The sequence below is a fragment of the Asterias rubens genome, chromosome 13 (genome assembly GCF_902459465.1).
Source record: "Asterias rubens chromosome 13, eAstRub1.3, whole genome shotgun sequence".
Lineage (NCBI taxonomy): Eukaryota > Metazoa > Echinodermata > Asteroidea > Forcipulatida > Asteriidae > Asterias > Asterias rubens.
Window position 1 is genome coordinate 1153594 of NC_047074.1, and position 18173 is coordinate 1171766.

The 18173-nt window shown below is 39.0% G+C and overlaps 2 protein-coding genes across 4 annotated transcripts in view; one reads left to right on the forward strand and one right to left on the reverse strand.

Moving 5' to 3' along the window:
* On the forward strand, positions 1–11861 carry LOC117298349 (scavenger receptor class B member 1-like). 2 transcript variants are annotated; one of them, XM_033781557.1, is made up of 12 exons: positions 1–87; positions 2154–2311; positions 2779–2920; positions 3232–3444; positions 3935–4076; positions 4478–4547; positions 4888–5066; positions 6355–6473; positions 6801–6874; positions 7317–7368; positions 7605–7778; positions 8534–11861. In XM_033781557.1, the coding sequence occupies exons 2-12, from the start codon at positions 2154–2156 to the stop codon at positions 8630–8632; spliced, it is 1422 nt and encodes a 473-aa protein (XP_033637448.1). In that variant the 5' UTR covers positions 1–87; the 3' UTR covers positions 8633–11861. The 2 variants fall into 2 exon arrangements, with proteins under 2 accessions (XP_033637448.1, XP_033637447.1); XM_033781556.1 differs by lacking the exon at positions 1–87 and adding an exon at positions 1361–1500.
* Positions 9775–18173, reverse strand: part of LOC117298348 (acetylcholinesterase-like) — a 23052-nt gene continuing 14653 nt past the window's right edge. For both annotated transcript variants that reach the window (XM_033781553.1, XM_033781555.1), the window contains exons 2-4: positions 13464–14995; positions 12999–13183; positions 9775–12520 (exon numbers count right to left, since the gene is read on the reverse strand). In XM_033781553.1, the coding sequence (XP_033637444.1) occupies positions 12396–12520; positions 12999–13183; positions 13464–14995 (1842 nt within the window). In that variant the 3' untranslated portion in view covers positions 9775–12395. The remainder of the gene's footprint in view (positions 12521–12998; positions 13184–13463; positions 14996–18173) is intronic.

Sequence of the window (18173 nt, forward strand, 5' to 3'; positions counted from 1 at the left end):
CACCTGTAAATGTTGAGTTCATCAGAGTTCTCTACACCACTTTTCTTCGAGGAATATACATTTTAGCTGAAGCAGTCTTCAAACTCCGTAAGTCTTGAAAGGTTACATTAAAAAAAACAAAGTATAACAACTTATAACTTTTGTATTTTTGTGCTAGATTTCATACTACTTGTATTAATTACCGATATTTTAGTATCAAATGTTTTCATAACTTCTCGGTTGTATGTTACGTTCTTGTGAAATTGCTCAACAAATAACATTTAAACATAAGTCTGGATACAATAAACCAAAAAGCAATTTCTCGAAAATAACGATCGAGCCTATTTTACTTCAAGTAGTCGGGGTCAATGAGGGCGCCCTACAACAATTTTTTTTGCAACTATCCTGAGATAATGAGTGAAGGAAAGGTACCAGCACTTACGGTGGGTTAAAGGTTAACTCTTAGGTCAAAGACTTTTTTATATAATAAGTACAGTGGCACTGTTAACGAGGTTCCAGCCATTATTTTAAAATGTTTAACTAGACTTGATTGCAACTTTGTCTCAACCCCGGTGTCGCATGCATTTATGTCCTCTATGCAATACTATCCGGAGGACATTATTGCATATGCAATAATGTCCGCCGGACGGTTTTGCATATGCAAAGTATAAATATTCTAAGCAATTTGTTTGTTCTTTCATTATTTTCTTTAAACTTCGCCGACCAATATTGAGCCCAAATTTTCACAGGATTGTTATTCTATGTATATATAGGTTGGGATACTTCAGCTGATGATACTGATTTTTTTACAATTACCAATGCATTGGTATGGATACCCGGCCTTTAATTGTGCGAGTTCAACGTGTCAAGAATTAATATAATCACTAAATGCTTCCACGGGGATAAGCGTATATTCAGGCAGAGGATTGTGGTAATAGGTGTAGTAACGTTTCACTTTTCGTCGCTTGTGCCGTACGATCCTTATTTTCTAGACACCAAACCACAGGTTTTATTCCAAATAAAACATATTCTGGTTACCAGCGTCACTACCGGAATCTGATTGTTGACCCTCTGTTTTTAGTATTAGCCTTAAAAATTGATCGCTACAAAAAATATGGATTGTAAACCAAAGCCTATACCACCAAATCAAGATAAGAAAGCCGCGTGCTGGGTTCAATGTCTGGACATCTCGACCTGAACAACTTGTGACTGAACTTGCAAAAGGCAAAGATCAAGTGCTGTTATTATGTTAAACAGTTTTACAACTCGGTAATTGAAGTTGTGTCGTAGCTGTGTTGGTTTCATTGTATACATAATCACTCATAGAAGGCAGTTTTGAAGTCCCAATTGAAGTTAAGCGAAGTGGATTTGGTACCTTTAACCACCATGGGTGCCTCGGAGACCCCAACGATACAAACTAAGACAATAGTCAAGGGTCTTGTAGCTGGTAGCGTCTTAGTACTTTTAGGAGTAGCTCTACCGTTTGCTTTCGAAGCGCTCATTGGTTTTATCCTTAACAAGGTAAGAACTATAATCGTTATTATTGATTCGAACATTGATCAAAACAGTATTCAAATAGTCTGTTTGGGCAGCACAGCAACTCAGGCGTAGCTGGTACTGTAGCTGCCCAATCGGGTAAGGCCTTAGTTAGGCCTAGCTCTTATATTTAGGCCTAGACTGAGCGTGTATACAGTTCACTAGCCATTCACAACTTTTTCTACCCCCATTTTCGTATACCTACGGGTATTGCATGCATTGACTATCCATACTATGATCGGCTTACTGGCGCAGTCCTCATTTTCCAACCAAAGTCGAGCAAAACATGTCGTTTGGTGTTTGGGGGGAATGTCTAGTTTAGTATCTATTCAATGCGTTTTGTTTTAGTTCAGTGCAGCTAAACTTTGTTGATGTGTAAGGCATTTCTGTACAAGACTTGTCTTTTGAATATGGCTCCACAATAAATTGGCCTCAATTATATGTCATTATGTCTCATATAATTATTTGTATAGTAGTTTTTTACATTCTTTGTTCAGAATACATTTTTATTATGACTTGTATATATACAGTCACGTACATTTTGCAATACCAAATGTCGACCTGAAAATAATTGAGTTGATTTGTTTACTTGCTTGTTTGTAATTCTGTTGACTATTTTTTTTTTTTTTTTTTTGCAGATGATGATAATTGATCCCAGTTCACTCGTTTACCAAGAATGGCAGAACCCATCCCTTCCGGTCTATCAGAGATTCTACTTTTTCGATCTGGAAAATCCAGAAGAGGTTCTCAAAGGTGGTATACCAGAAGTGAAAGAAATTGGACCTTATTCTTACAGGTAAAACTATATAGACGATGTGACCTGTGACATCACATGTTTACAAAAGAGCCACAGAGCCTGGACTTCCTGCAGGCAGGATTTGTACAGGGGGCAGGGGGGGGGGGGGGCACATCTCAAAACTTGTCCAGCTTTTACTTTAATTATTCTTTGATTCGTGTGGAAATTATGACACAAAATGTAAACTTTCCCATTATAGGACGTAGTATTGTGCCTGCCAGAATACTGAGAGAATGTACAAGGTCACACTTATTGTAAACAAAGTTTACATGGTCAATGCTGTACCAAAAAAAAACCCCGAAGTCCTCTTTACCTTTCGTTCAATGAAGCAGCTTCTCAACAATTTATTAATGGTCTCGAGTACATTATGACGTAATGTGAAATGCACCCCTGTCAAATCTGCACCCACCAAGCGTCCAAAAAGTCCCCTATTATTATGATTGTATGTTTTTTAATTTTCGATACAGATTATTCCTACCTAAGGAGAATATATCCTTTAATTTAAATGATACGGTGACGTTTCTTCAGAAGTACCGATATGTCTTCGATCCGTCGGAGTCAGTTGGTAGTGAACATGACGTGTTTACGTCAGCCAACATTCCTATGTGGGTAAGCATGACATAGATACGCTTAAGGCAATCCAACTTCATAAAGCTGTTAAGCAGAAAAAAACTGCTTAGCAAACTTCTTTGCTCTGCACAAAATGAGTAGGGGTATATAGTTAAAAACACTTTAAACTGACATGGAATTTTTGCTTGTGACCAGTTTCTAGTGAGAAAGATATTTCTTTGCGTAGCATGTTTGTGTGCATATATAATATGAAGTTGGGCACAGCATATACCCACCTCTGCTGCCCTCCCCTAATGTCACCATCAAATCTTACTTGACTTTTTATTACCTCGTGTTACCCTCTTTGACAGTCTGTGGTATACATGTTCAGAGATGCACCGAAATTTCTGCAAAGAATCCTAGCAGGGATCATCGGTAACGTTGGGGAGGAACCCTTCATTCAGCTGAGTGTCAGGCAGTTTGTTTGGGGATATGACGAACCCCTCTTCAAATGGCTGAATGAAAAGTTTCCAGATCTTGGACTGCCGGAAGAGTTTTCTGAAGAATTCGGGTTCCTTCTTGGGGTAAGGACGATGTGTGTTGTTGTTGTTGTTGTTGTTTTTTTGTTTTTTTGTTGTTGTTGTTTGTTGCTGCTGTTGTTGTTGTTATTGCTGTTGTTGCTGTGTTGCTGCTGCAATTGTTGTTGTTGATGTTGCTGTACGTGGCTGTACTGTTATTGTTGCTGTTGCAATTGTTGTTGTTGCTGCTGATGCTGTTGCTGTCACTTGATCTTGGTGTTGTTGTTCTTGTTGATGTTGTTGTTGATGTTGTTGTTGATATTGTTGTTTTTGTTGTAGTTTTTGTTGTTGTGCTGTTGTTGTTTTTGTTGTTCTCTTGGTGACGTTGCTGATGTTGTTGTTGATGTTGTTGTTGATATTGTTGTTTTTGTTGTAGTTTTTGTTGTTGTGCTGTTGTTGTTTTTGTTGTTCTCTTGGTGACGTTGCTGCTGTTGTTGTTGCTGCAGCTGCTGATGTTGCTGTTGATGCAGTTTCCTTTATCCGTTTTTATCTTCAGAGGAATGACACCGAGTTTGGTGAATATACAGTTTTTACCGGCGTGGAAAATATATCAAGTGTCAATCTTGTCGACAAATTTAATGGCCTCCCGGAATTAAATCATTGGGCGTCAGATTATGCAAACCAGATTGTAGGAACAGGTGAGGTTTATCTAATTGATGATATTTTTATATACTAATATTTCTGTAATGGTTAAAAATCGTGCATTTTTGTGTTGTATTTTGCTTGATTTGCTGGATTAGTATTCCATTAAGAGTAAAACTACTTGCGACTGGTTTCTTGACTTTCTGCTTATTCTAGTTCAAATCTCTAAACCATTCGTTAAATTGTTTTGCCTCAACATTCTTCGTTGGAGAAACACACGTAAAACTCAACATAGGACATGCAAGTCTCGCGCATATATTCGAACAATGATACCAGTCTAAGTGCGCGAGGTTTTTTCCTCAATGCAAAAAGCAACGGACCAAATTGGTGCCAAAAATGTTCCTTGCACAGTCTCCCCCTGTGACCAACTCGATTGATCTGTGATTTTTTTCCACAGATGGCATGATGTATCATCAGGATATAAAGGAAGATGAATTATTAAACTTATTTCATCCGGATCTATGCAGGTAAGTCCCAACTAAAAAAAACCATTTATCTATCTATTGTCCATTTTGACGGCTGTTTTTCCCCTTCTTGTTCTTCTTCTTTCTTTCTTCAGGTTTTAGAAGCAGTTTGCGAAGTCTATACTATTTTACCCATGGGTTGAATGGGAGACTCCAGAATGATAAGTGGCGATACTTATTTGTCTATGAGATAGCAAAATAAAATTCCACAAAGTACGGGGACAAGTAGTTTTGTGGGTGCAGGGTCTGAGAGTCCCGCCAGTGAATTGCGTCGCAACGCCCGCTGGAATCGGGACGCTGTCTGGTCCACACTGTTACCAATCCTTATTTTCTCGTACTACAGATCCATGCCTTACACGTACGTTAAGGATGACGAGCTTAAAGGTGTACCGTTGAAGATGTTTGGTATTGCCCCATGGGCTTATCAGAACAGTAGTGTCTTTCCTGACAATGAGGGCTTCAAGGTCAATGACCGCGACAGTGTACCTACGGGTCTGATGAGAGTGGATCCTTGCAGGTTTGGTAAGAATTCAAACAACTTATTTTTTGCGGGTTGAAAAAAATGTTTTTATCAATAAAAATTAATGGAAGTATCAGTTTATTTGTAATAAAACAAATGTTTTTTAAAGTGTTATAAATTATGTTTTTGTTTAAATGTTATAGTGACTAGAGTGTGCTGAAAGATGGGTGTTATTTGAAACATGCAACGAAAACTACCTTTTTACTCTAAGTACCCCCATAGAAAACAAAAATGGGACAGTTTCGGCGACGAACTTCAGGCAAAATTCATAAATTTGGTAATACTATACTACAGTAGTTTGGGCAGATAATGGATTGTCAATACGAACGAGTTTTGTAACTTCTTATCAGCCAAACAAAGGGTGACCGTAGCAAGCATTTGTATAATGGGTTAGTATTTTGTACTTTGATCGCTGTTATGAAGTCAAGTTCATTCGACTATAGCAATAAAATGTATGTAGCTTCTGTTCTCAGACTATTACAAGATGAACTTTGGCATCATGTGTTTACGTATTGAAACGCACGAGTCTTTGGGCGACCTAAAGGATTAACTGACCGGTGCAGCAGGAAATTTGTCCCCTCCGGAGATTATTTCCCCCTATAGGGTTAACTGTGTATAAACTTCTTCTGATAGCGCCCTCTTTTGAATTAACCTTTATCAGCCCATATTTAATTCCCCATGTGGGGGACAGAATACCGAAGGACAGATTCCCCTTGACAGCGGCAGTCAAAGATTATAGCGTTTTGCCCCATCAGAAGTTTGGAAAAATGTCTTTAAACAAAAGGGACGGGGTGCAATTCTGTGATCGTGTAGGCCTATGTTTTACAAGTGGTTGATAAATTGAAACCCTTTTTCTTTTTGCTCGTTTCCCATGTAAAAAAAACCAGGTCCTATAATAACAATCACGGTCATTTTGCTTGAAAGACAGTTCTGCACATTGACTGCTAATAACGACCCATTGTCTGGCATGTTACTTTCATTGCACCCTCCAACCAGTCACATTGGTCACACGACAAAGTATAAGTGCCCATTTGCCCCAATTTTGCCTGAAAAGGTTCAGATTTGTAATTTATGTGTTCATTATCAGATTAGGTTTGTAATTAGTTAGTGGACAGACAATATTGCGCTTAGAAACAACTGTATACTAAGCGCCTAATAAATAATGTGTATTACTTTTATCAGTAGAAACGTTATAAAGGTTATACCTGCATGCTAAAATATCCTAATAATAATAATGTTTCTTTTGTGAAATTCACCAATATTAATATGATAACTCTTTCGGTTGAGCAGGATCACCAATGGCCGTCTCCAACCCACACTTCTTCGAAGGGGACCCCAGTCTCCTACAACAGGTAAAAGGACTCAAACCAGACGCTGAGAAACACCGCAATTCCTTTTCCATCGAACCCGTAAGTAGTACACCGTCACCATTAACCCCAATTTCATTTATTTTGTGTAACCTATACGGCTGCCGTCAAGGCCCAACTTCATAAAGTTGTTGAGCAGAAAACACTGCTTTATAAATTTCTTTGCTAAGCAACATTTGAATGAAATAGAGGAAAATCATAATATTAACCCCTTCCCTGCCACTAAAACCTTTTGGTTGATGGGACAGCTGAGTGAGCCAAGACCAAGCAAGCCCCAGTCGTGTTTTTGAAAACGGTGTCCCATGGAAATCTGTCCGCCTGAGATTTTGTCAATAATATTGAAACAAAAAAAATGTTGATATTTCCCAGACATTAGGTATGCCATTCAAGCTACGCATGAGAATACAAGTCAATCAATACATGGAGAAAAGTGATGTAATAAAGTAAGTTTATAAATATTACGTTCGTTTTATAATTCCCATTCGAATCAATGTTATATATATGTTGTTCTTTACAACATACGGAGTGCAAATTCTTCTTGCGGGCCGACATTTTATGCAGGTGTCGCAAGGAATTCCCCTGAGATTATGTCCCCCTGAGATACTGTCCCCATTATGGGAAATTAACATGGGCTGGATGAAAACGATTCAAAAGAGGGCGCTATCAAAAGTATGTTGTACATAGTTCGTCATGGGGACAGAATCTCGTCCGGGGGGGGGGGGGCACAGAATATCCTGCCACACATGCACTAATAAGGAAGAAACTAGCAATTGTTTCCCTTTGACCTATATCATACACCACTTTGGAAGTTAAAATGAATTTATTTACTCGCTAATTGATGATGCATTTTTACATGTCTTGCTTTCTTCTTGGTTATTTCTGTAGACAAACTGGAGACGTTGAAACAATGCACATGCCAGTGTTTTGGTTCGAAAACGTAAGTACTACGTTTAAGTGGACAATAATTTTAAAAACTGAAACGAAACAAATTAATTGAAATTATACTGAGTTTAACATCCCCCTCGGCCCACCCCCAATCGACTGATAAGACATGATGTTTACACTGTGCTAATCATCAACAGGGGGCGTCCTTTATGGCGACTGGTTTAGTTACTTGTTCTTTCTTCAATCAGAGTAAAACGGTAGAGTTCGTGTCTTTTATATGTTGTGTAGGGTGTTACTGCAACAGATGTTCTGATAAGTTATTACGACCTTGGAATTAACCTATCTGGGACCATCGCAACTCTTCTGCATGCATTTTGTTTGTGCGTTGGTGCCACTCTGCTCGTGGTATTCTTAGCAATGGGGCTCTTCCGATTAATTCAAAGACGGAACAGTGACAGCTCTGTAAGTATAAAGGATGGGTTTGGTAATTAAACTAAAATTTATAGACCATGTGAACTTTGTTTACAATAGGTGTGACCTTGTATATTTTTTCAGTATTCTGGCAGGCAAGATACTACACTGGTCCTATGGGAAAGTTGGCATTGTATCATAATTTCCACATAAAACCATGAGTTATGAAAGTTAAAGCTGGTCAAGTTTTGAGATGTGCCCCTTTCATCATATCAAAAGTTGATAAGAATTAGACAGTGTAATCTCCATAAAACATAAGATTTTATGTTTTCTTCCATGGCTGTGTACAAATCGTGACTGCACTAAGTCCAGGCTCTCTGGCTCTTTTGTAAACATGTAATGTCACAGGTCACATGGTTGATGGCAGTCAGGTTGGCTCAGTGGTTTCTGTCCCTGCCTTTCACATCTATGGACCCCGGTTCGAGCCCAGACCAGAGCCTTGCATGTGGATTGGGGGCTTCAGTCCCTGCCTGACTGAGTGGGTTTTCACTTCCCTGCCTTACGAGTAACATGGTTGATGGCAGTCAGGTTGGATCAGTGGTTTCTGTCCCTGCCTTGCATGTGGATTGGGGTTTTCAGTCCCTACGTGATTGCGTGGGTTTCCCTATAGGGTTTTACTCCCACGTCTCCTGTTAAGAAAATTGTGTATGCATAATGGAATACACCAAGTGAGGATACTGGTCTTTGAAAACTTAACAAAAGTATACCCTGCTTTTCAAGAATTCCTTTTCTCCTTACATTCATAGATGACGAAACTAGCAGACGATGAAGCTGGGGAAAGTATCGAACACGACAACCTTGCCTATACAAAAAGTAAATTAGACATTGAAGAGGAACGTATGTAAGTTGCGGCTTGAAACGGGGACAAGAAATATTCACGAAGGAGAGATGTGCGAAATCATTGTTAAAGGACTTGCATGTCTTCATTGAAAAAGACAAGTAAAACTGCAGGGACAGCAAAGTTTCGATTATTGTAAATCAATCTACCTTTGACCTCGAGTCGTCATCCATAGGTCCAGACTACATTAGATACAGCGTGTGTCCTATATAAGGAGTCAGGTACACGACTGGACTAAGCGCACATAGACCTTTACACGTCTGTTGTGGCTTAGAATGAATTGTTCATGAAACTTAAGACAGGCAAAACAATTGATTACACAAACCTGACAAATAATCTTTTTAATAAAGATAACAATGTTGTATAATATTTTACTAAACTTATGTCATACAGATAAAGTTATCTGTTTTTATAACAATTTTCGAATTAATATCACAATTAATCATTATTGACAATGTGTTATTTCTGTTGTCATAAAGTCAATACATTGGCTTTTATGTACAGAATATTCGGAAAAACTAAAAATGTTATACAGTTAATAAAATGTATTTGAATCCTATCTATATGTTGTCATAGTGTAATTATTAATTGTGATGCAAAAATTACGTATACGAACAAAATAAAATTCAATTTTAATACGAACATGAAACAAATTATGTACGTGTCGGAAGTAAACACTTCGCTAAGATCATTATTTAAGAATGGGTTTCATTTGCTGAAATTTCACGAAATTCGTAATGTATGTTATTTATTTAAATCCGACTCTTTCCTAAAGTGGCGGACACTGCATGTAAATGTTTGCCTGAAAGCTTACGGCTGTTTGCTGACAGTGTTACCGTTTAGCCCACTGTTTTTGAAGCTTCCCTGTCTTTATGACTAAAGCTTCCTTTTCACCCAAGTTTAACTGTAATATTCGGAAGCTCGCGCTTTCAAAACAGTTAACCCACCATTATGTCTTTTTTCAACTATAACCAATGTTCTGGCTTCGGCTATTTGGAAAGGAAACCCAAATACGATAGGCATTACGACTCAACTATCTCAGTCACAGACATAATGTATGTGATCTCAGTGCGTTGTTGCTTCTTATACAGCGCCCTCCTGTGCCGATATATTATGGAGAACTAAGTAATTGCAAAACAACCGCAGTAATACTAATCTGTTCAGGTTTATTCAAATTAATAATTATTCACAACCTTAAAGTATTCGCTGACGGCGCTGCTTATCCTTGTGATAAGATTGTGGGAACCAGTGATTTTTGTTAACCTAGTTTTTTTTTGTTTAAAATGGCTTAGCATGATTAGGGAAAAGTACAAAGCAGGAACTGGGCACCGTCAACCAAACAGATTACAGCTGCAGCCTGCTGTACAAAGATCCATCTTAAAATCAGTTTTCAATATCAATGTGGTGACTTGAATTGTGACGTCAGACTTCGCTTAGCAATATTTAGATTTATTAGATATTATTTCCCCCCCCCCCCCACAGAACTCGAGTAAGTACTGAATATACAGTGCTTATGGGTAAAGCACAAACATTTAGATTGATAACGCGAAAAGATCAATGTGATCTTTGTGAACTTTGCAACAGGGCTCACTTTCATCGATCTGCTCATAGGCACACAAAGTAGCTTAGCCCATGATAATAATGCTTTCTAGGATTAGGTTACCAACCAAAATACCATGTCACGTGTACACTTTAGGACTGGTATCCTGCTCAGTTTGCTAAGCAGAAAATGGTTAAATAAAATATTTCCTGCCTTAGCCGGCTCTGTGAAATAGGGTCTTGGTCACCATTATTATAACGTACCAAGTGATACTAAGTTACGTTTTTGTTTGCGGATAAATCATTTGTCTTCTTGCTTATGAGGTAGAACAGAATAATAAAACTAAAACTTCTGAAATGTAAATAATAGCGTTTTTCAATTATATTCAACTATATTCATATCATTTCCATAAAATTGCCAAGCTAATCAAAGTAAATCAAAAAGTAAACAAAAACATCAACAATTAAACCATAATTATAGCTCAGGAGAAAAACCGAAGAAGAAACAACCTTGACGATTAATATTATTTATGGTTCAAATTGTTTAAAAAATCAAAATCAAATCTTCTTATATTAATGATTATATAAAATGTAAAATGTGTATCATATAAAACCATTTAACACCGATGGATATAATTATAATATATACAAGTTAAATACAATATAAAAACAATTTATTATAATTTTCTAAAGCTCTTTCATGGACTAATCTACTGAAGCGAAATCGACAACACGCAACACCAAAACATCCTGGCATGTACACAAGTTGGTTTTATACAATCTTTGACTTACAACTACCAGAAATAGATTTTATAAAAACAGTTCTTATACCGTTTTAACAAAATTACTTTCTGTCTATATAAAGGATGGGGGGCTATAATGTTCTCAAGAAAGCTGCAGTTTTATAATTAAAAAAAAATTCTTACGAAACATACAGACACTTAAATATGAAACTAAACATTGAAAAAAAAAAATCGATTTGGAGTAAAAAAAAAAAAATAAAAAAAAAAGGAAAAAAACAAAATTGATCCTTTTCGTTTAGCTCCTGAAAGTTCATAACACTGTTGTTCCTTCCAATTCAAATATGAATGACTGAGGACTTGTTTGTAAAAGGAACCGAACCATAATGTTCTTTTAAACAATAGCAAAAGTTCTAAGTTAGAAGAAGGATATCTATTGGAGGAGGAGTTCTAATGGAGGAGGAGTGTGAACACTGAAAATTTCTACAATCACATGTTTTTTTATTTTTTATTCTTGATTTGAGCAAACGTTTCGAATCGAAAACTAGTCTAGCAGCAAATATTAAAAAAAAATAAAAATAAATAAATAATAATTATAATTACTGGAATCATGACAATATTTTTATAGCAAAAAGAAGACACGAGAAAAACCGATTATCGAACATTTACCTTTATAGATCAATATTAATTTTAAAGGGATAATTTTTTTTAAGGGGGTTGTACGAATCCACTCAGACATTATACAACAATACTCACACACCATTAATATCTTGGATCTTCAGTAACGATGTAAATTCTTACCAAAGATACGGTAAAACGCGGAATCTCCTAAGTGGTTGTTCATAATAAAGTATTGCTTCACAAAGTATACGCCATAATGTATTTACACGGGAGGTAAACCAATATGGAAAATGGGGATTCCCCTTGACGTGAAGTAATGACGTCACGACTCGTAATCAACCACACAGTCAATTCACTGAAAAGTCAGACTCGTCTCGGGAATTGAAGACAGTTAGAGCACTCCGACCGAAACTTTTAGCAGAGCAAACCGGCTCTTCGCAGAGCCACCATTACCCACAAAGATATTTGTACATGGTGTCTTTGCTTTAAACCTTACTTACTTTAGTCCGGATTAGTTCTCTCCTGTTTTCTTTACAATCGACCAGAGAGACAAACCTGTTCGGCCATCTTTTCATGACATGCAGTCCTTTAAGCGAACCGGTGTGTGCATTCAAAGAAGCTGTTTACGATTTACGTTTACGGGTATTACGTTTGTATGGGAATTTTCTCCCGAAAACTATAGTATCTAAACCGACAAGCCGCGATACTGACGTGATTTTGACAACGACGAATGGTTTGAGTTTGCACATTGACCTATACACGGGGCAAAAACACTATTGTTGGTACGCTTTGTGAACTGGTAGAAATATTCCTTAAACCCGAACGGTAGTCGTGACGTCACCACTTACGGCTTGAAACGTAAAAAGTTCACTAATCGTCCCCGCACTGGTTTCCGTTTACGTATTTGTCAAACTCCGCTTTCCAGTTGACCATGTATTTGGTGCTCCAATCGTCGAATTGCTGTTTCCATTTTCTTTCTGCCTCACTGATGTCACCTGGAAAAGTGGAACAAACAATACAATATGTGAAAGAAGTAACTAATTATTATAATATAAGTAGGTTTTTAAACCTTGCATGGTGGAAATACGATATGGAAAGGTTTGCGGTAACACCATGGTATGGTCGTCTCTATATCATGAGTTGGTGTAGCTCTGAAAAGAACCGTCGGTTTAAACTCGACGTTTCGATCAGTATGCTCTGATCATCTTCTGCAAAAAGCTTGACTATAATATTGCTCGAGAAAATGTCCCTCGTTTTGGTCACTCAAAGTCCCTCGGGGGAATAGACGTGCACTCTTTACCTCATTGCCAGTCAATAAAACATTGAAACATTGTCACAGTAATGACAATATTCTCTATACGGGTAAAAAACAAGCTGCCTTGGTGCACGATTATGATTTAAAAAAAAACGAGCCATGCTACAAGAAACATAGTGTTTCAGTCCCTACATTATGTGGACTTTTACCACACCGACCTGTTTGTGTGATGAGTGTTGGGAAATACTGCCTCCAGAATGCACATCGTTGGGCAAACGGCCCACGCCCAACTATGGTGTCCCCATCCACGATCGATTTGTCCAGTGTGAAATATTCCTGGCCCTCAGCGGTGTAGAGAGGCCAGCTTCCTTCTGTGTCAGCCGGGAAAGCGCCATTTGGATTCCTGTGTAAAGTTACAAAATGTCAAAGATTTGTTTAGGTGGAACCTTGTTTGTTTGTTTGTTTGTTTGTTATTTGGCAAATTCGGCAAATTCCCACAATGAGGTATAAATACCAAGCCGGTGTGACAGGAGATACTGTCCCCACCATATGGGGAGCTGTGTACAAACTTCTTCTTATAGCGCCCTCTTTTGAAACATCCCTTTCAGCCCACGTTAATTTCCCATATTTGGAGGACAGCATCTCGGGTGGACAGATTACCCTGGGACACCGGCAGTACTTACCCAGTTCTTGCAAAGTTCGCCCAGTATCCCATCATCATCCTACTCAGTCGTTTCTCCTCTTCATTGAAACCGTTCTCAGGGTGAAGAGGAAGACCGAAGATGTAAGCAATCTCATCGGCATGGAGGACACCCATCCACTCGGGCCAGGGGTTATTCGACGCCCGTTCCGTGAACCTATAGTAGTACACCGGCTTGCTGGCTCTGGCATACCCGACGGCCATTTCATACGTGGGACAAATGAAGTTATAATCCCCAGTTGCCATGTCAATTGCATCCCTCAGAAGTGCTCCGTCGTCGGGGGACAGCCACGGCGTATACTCGAACATGAGCGCGTTCAGCCCGAATGAGTTGGCCTGTGAAAAAGCATATTTCAAGGCATCAACAAACCCCTCTTTGCTCAGTAGACTTTCCGTATCCTTGCTAAAACCGGGCACTTCGTAGATAAGGAAGAATGTCCCTTCGTTCGTGTTACTACCGATCAGCATCTCGCAGTCTTTAACAGCACCCCGGCTCAAGGCCGACTCCGGGCGTTCAGTCAAGAAAGTACCGTCAATAACCGGCACGAAGGGAAAATCCAGATAGTCTGATGTTACCCATTGATAGGTCAAGATCTCCACGACATCCCTATTGCGCAGGCAGTCAATAACTTGCGAGGTGGAGAGTGTAACCCCGTTTGTGTCCTCAGTACACTGTAGTGCGTCAGCTAGCAGCATCCCCCTTTCCATCCCCTCTTCCATGGTGTCATACCCCCATGGGACAGTCGCTGACGCACTCTCGAGAGCAGCTCTCTTAAACAGATGCATGCTCTCCGGGGATACCATATGAAGCCCAATACTCGCTGCTCCAGCACTCTCCCCAAATAGCGTCACCTCCTTGGGGTTTCCACCAAAGACATGGATATTGTCTTGTACCCATTGCATAGACAGGGCCTGATCTCTCAACCCCATGTTCCCAGGTGCGCTTGAGTCGTCCATTGCGAGGAATCCAAGTGGTCCAAGTCGGTAGTTCATTGACACCACAATAATCCCCTCTTCTGCTGCCAGCGTTTTCCCGTCGTAAACATCCAGTGAGTCTACTCCAGTTATAAAGGACCCGCCGAATATCCAGAGTAATACTGAGCTGTTAATCGGTCTTGGGTACGGTACCCAGACGTTAAGATTCAGGCAGTCCTCTTCCAGTCTAACGTTTGGGTTCCACATCTCGGACCCGGGGAAACCCGGGTAGGATTCATCTGGTACCTGGAAGCATCCGAATCCGTGCGTGGTTGCATTGTAGGTGCCGTCCCACGGCTCCCGGGGTTGTGGGCTTTTGAAGCGTAAATCGCCCACCGGGGCTTTACCGTATGGCACGCCCAAGAAAGCGTCCACGGTCTTCCCGAGTACGTCCATGCGTTTACCGAGGATCTGCCCCGTCGAGATCCTTTCTATTGGGCCGTTGGTTCCAGCATCTTGCGAGGCTACGAAGGACAGAAAACCCACCACAAGGGCGAAGCTGATCTCGGAATTCATGATCACTGTCTTGCAGATGGACATCTGTGTACATATAACAATCAGAAACAATCAATATACAAGTTATTGTTAAGTAAGACTTTGCAGGGGGGAAATATGAAATAGAAAGGTTTGCGGTAACACCATGTTTATGATAATCTATACATGAGTGTGGGGTGGTTCTGAAAAGATTCGTAGTTTTCAACTCGTCGTTTCCATCAGTTATGCTCTGTATCTTCTGGAGAAAGCTGGACTCTGATGCCGTTCAAATTGTGCATGCTGCAAATCAACTGCAAATCAAATTGCACCATTACTTTTTCGTGCTACCCCTCAAACTACTGCTATGATTTTTTCCCCCGGCAAAGAGCAATTCCAGCAGCTCTTTTGTCCATGTATACATCTCCTTGAAAATCCCTGAATGGTACTGGTTTGGGATAGGTGTTGATCGATATTGGAAGCTTAGTGTGTGGTGAACCCTTTGGGCGTTGGGCATCCTAAAACAGTGCACTCGTTGGAGTTTGCCACACCCTTTTGGGGGCAGTGGGAATAAGTTTGTCAGTGGGGGAGGAGGGGCGTGTAACTTTATAGAAGGGGTAGGCTCTGTGAGGAGGCCACCATCCTCTTTTGGCATTTTAACACTTAGAGCAACTGTGAGCACTGCCGTTGATTTCACCAAACTCTTCCTAACTTGGGATTCTTCTTAGGACGAGTTCAGTTCAGTATCCACGTTTGGACGAATTGATTTGAACCCATCCTAAATTTAGGACGAGTTACTCGTCCTAACTCGAAGATTAATGTTCTCGTTTCGTAGATTAATGTTCTCGTTTCGTAAAGTTGGCTGCTGGACATTTTAAGGGGAACGTGCCCTCCGGGCAACGCTGACTTTCCCAGTGTATTTAAGCCTTTTTGGGGAGGACTTGCACAACAAACTGATCATTCATTTTTAAATCATTGCGTATGTGCTTTGTACAACTGTGTTCACTTGCTATACAAATGCATCCAGCTTGTCTGTGCAATAAATATAACAACTTTGAGTGGCGGCGACAACATGGTTCTGCATGAACTAATGTAGTTAGTGGTCGGGTCACACATCATACCATCCAAATGTGTATTATGTTCATAGAGAAGATACAAATTTATTCAAGCCAGCGGCATTGAAACGGAACTGTTTTGGTATTTCTATTCTTGACGTCATTGTAACGCAAACAATTCAATGCATTAAAATGTAGAACATAAGTTGCTGAAAAGATACGAATGGAGAATTTTGTAAGAAGAAAAATATAAAAAATGTGTCATCAAGGACATAGATTTCCATCGAGCACACCAAACACCAAATTTACCACTCCAATAATGGTCAATTTTAAGTGTAATTTTTATATAACATATTTTTAGACACGCAAAACCAAAACGAATTTCACTGTACTAATATTTTTTTTTTTTTATACAAGTGACAATAAAACATTATTCTATTCTACCTAACAACCAAATCGCAGAAGAAAAACAAGTTTTCTCTGTTGCATGAACCAAAAACACTCCAATATTGAACCACTCCTTCAACACAACGACTATTTCATTTATTCATGAAATACTCGTTTTGTTGCTAAAACATAGAACATTAGAAAATTCCCACAAATTATTCGCTAAAAATAATATTTTAAAAAGTCAGTCATAAAGCTTAATTAGACACAAGTTATGCACATGTAACACCATTGGTTGCAAAGTAACGCCATTAAACTACTGTGCACAATATATCAATTAATTTAGTGGCAAATCAAACAGACTATGTAAGAAACAGAAATATTGATCAACATCACATGTAAGGCGCGACTCTCCTAAAAAACAGTTTCCTCTGAAGTCACCTACGTATACACAGTATCAAATACCACCAAACGAAAACAATTAATGATCATCAGAATAACATTAATGACACCCACATGAAGTTATTCTCGACACATGTATAAATAAATAAATACAAATGAAAAAAAACAAACACTTACACAATGATAGCCCTTGCCGTCTGCCTTGTGAAAATAATTGCTACCTAATTCTCAACACAGAACATTAACGCTACCGCAATCGAGTTGTGTATATCCTTCTATATCGATCACCTGCCTTTATTACCAACGGCACAGAGCACATAAGTACCTATGGGGCAGCGGCTTCAGTAAATAGACCGGTAGTTTGAAGGCTTTTGACGGCATTGATCGTCTCTATAAGCTGATCCGGGGTCTTAGCTTCGGTTCCAGGGCCGAGATAGTGGCCAGACGCCGTACAATGCTACGGAAACCCAGCTAATGCGAACTACAATGGCTACGTTACTTCGTGTTTATTTGCGTATAATCAATACAAGCAACTCATTTGCTGAGCGCTGGACTGGAATCGCATAAAGTCCCGATGAAGTGGGGTTTTCAATTTTGCAAAAGATAAAATCTGCTTACTGAGATGGGTCGCAATGCTTTAGTAAGGGGACAAATCTCTTATAAATCGCATTTACTCGGTGTTTAGTTATATGCAAATCTGCATTCAAGAGATTTGCGTCGAAGGGATTTAAACCAAAGCGAACCAACTACGACAATGCAGCCGATAATCATTCCACAACACTCAGTGCAAACACTAAGTAAATAAACCTGTATCATATTATTTTAGGTAGAATTTTACTTTTTTTACAATATTCCTACCCGATAAAGTAATATTATGTAATGCAATATCTAATAAACATTTTTATTTAGACAATTTCAAACCATATCAAAATTACCATGCAGTAGTAAATTTGAAAGTAATGCTTTTCCGTCTTCTCATTTTAAAGACACATGACCACAATGTGAAACAGCCGTTGTGCTGATTTTTTGAAATATAAATAGCAACCTTCGTTCACCAGCAGACATTAAGCATTCATTGAGCCATCCTTACTCCTTAGGAATATGCAGCATCGGTAACCCAACACGGATGTTATATCAATGCCATGTACCAGGTATGCCAGAGCGAAGCATCGCTTACATGTTAGAAATCACAATGTGATGATACTAAATACTGAACTATTATGTAACTTCTTTGTAAGTTGTATATGGCTTTATGTTAATTCATTGTCAATGATAATGATATCAATATTGTGCATAATGAAGCACCACTTACGAGTATTACGCAATCATACTTCATATTGGACGGGACTCGAACCCAATACCCTTCCCATTGCAGAGTCCCATCTGTTATTGGAAAAAAATAT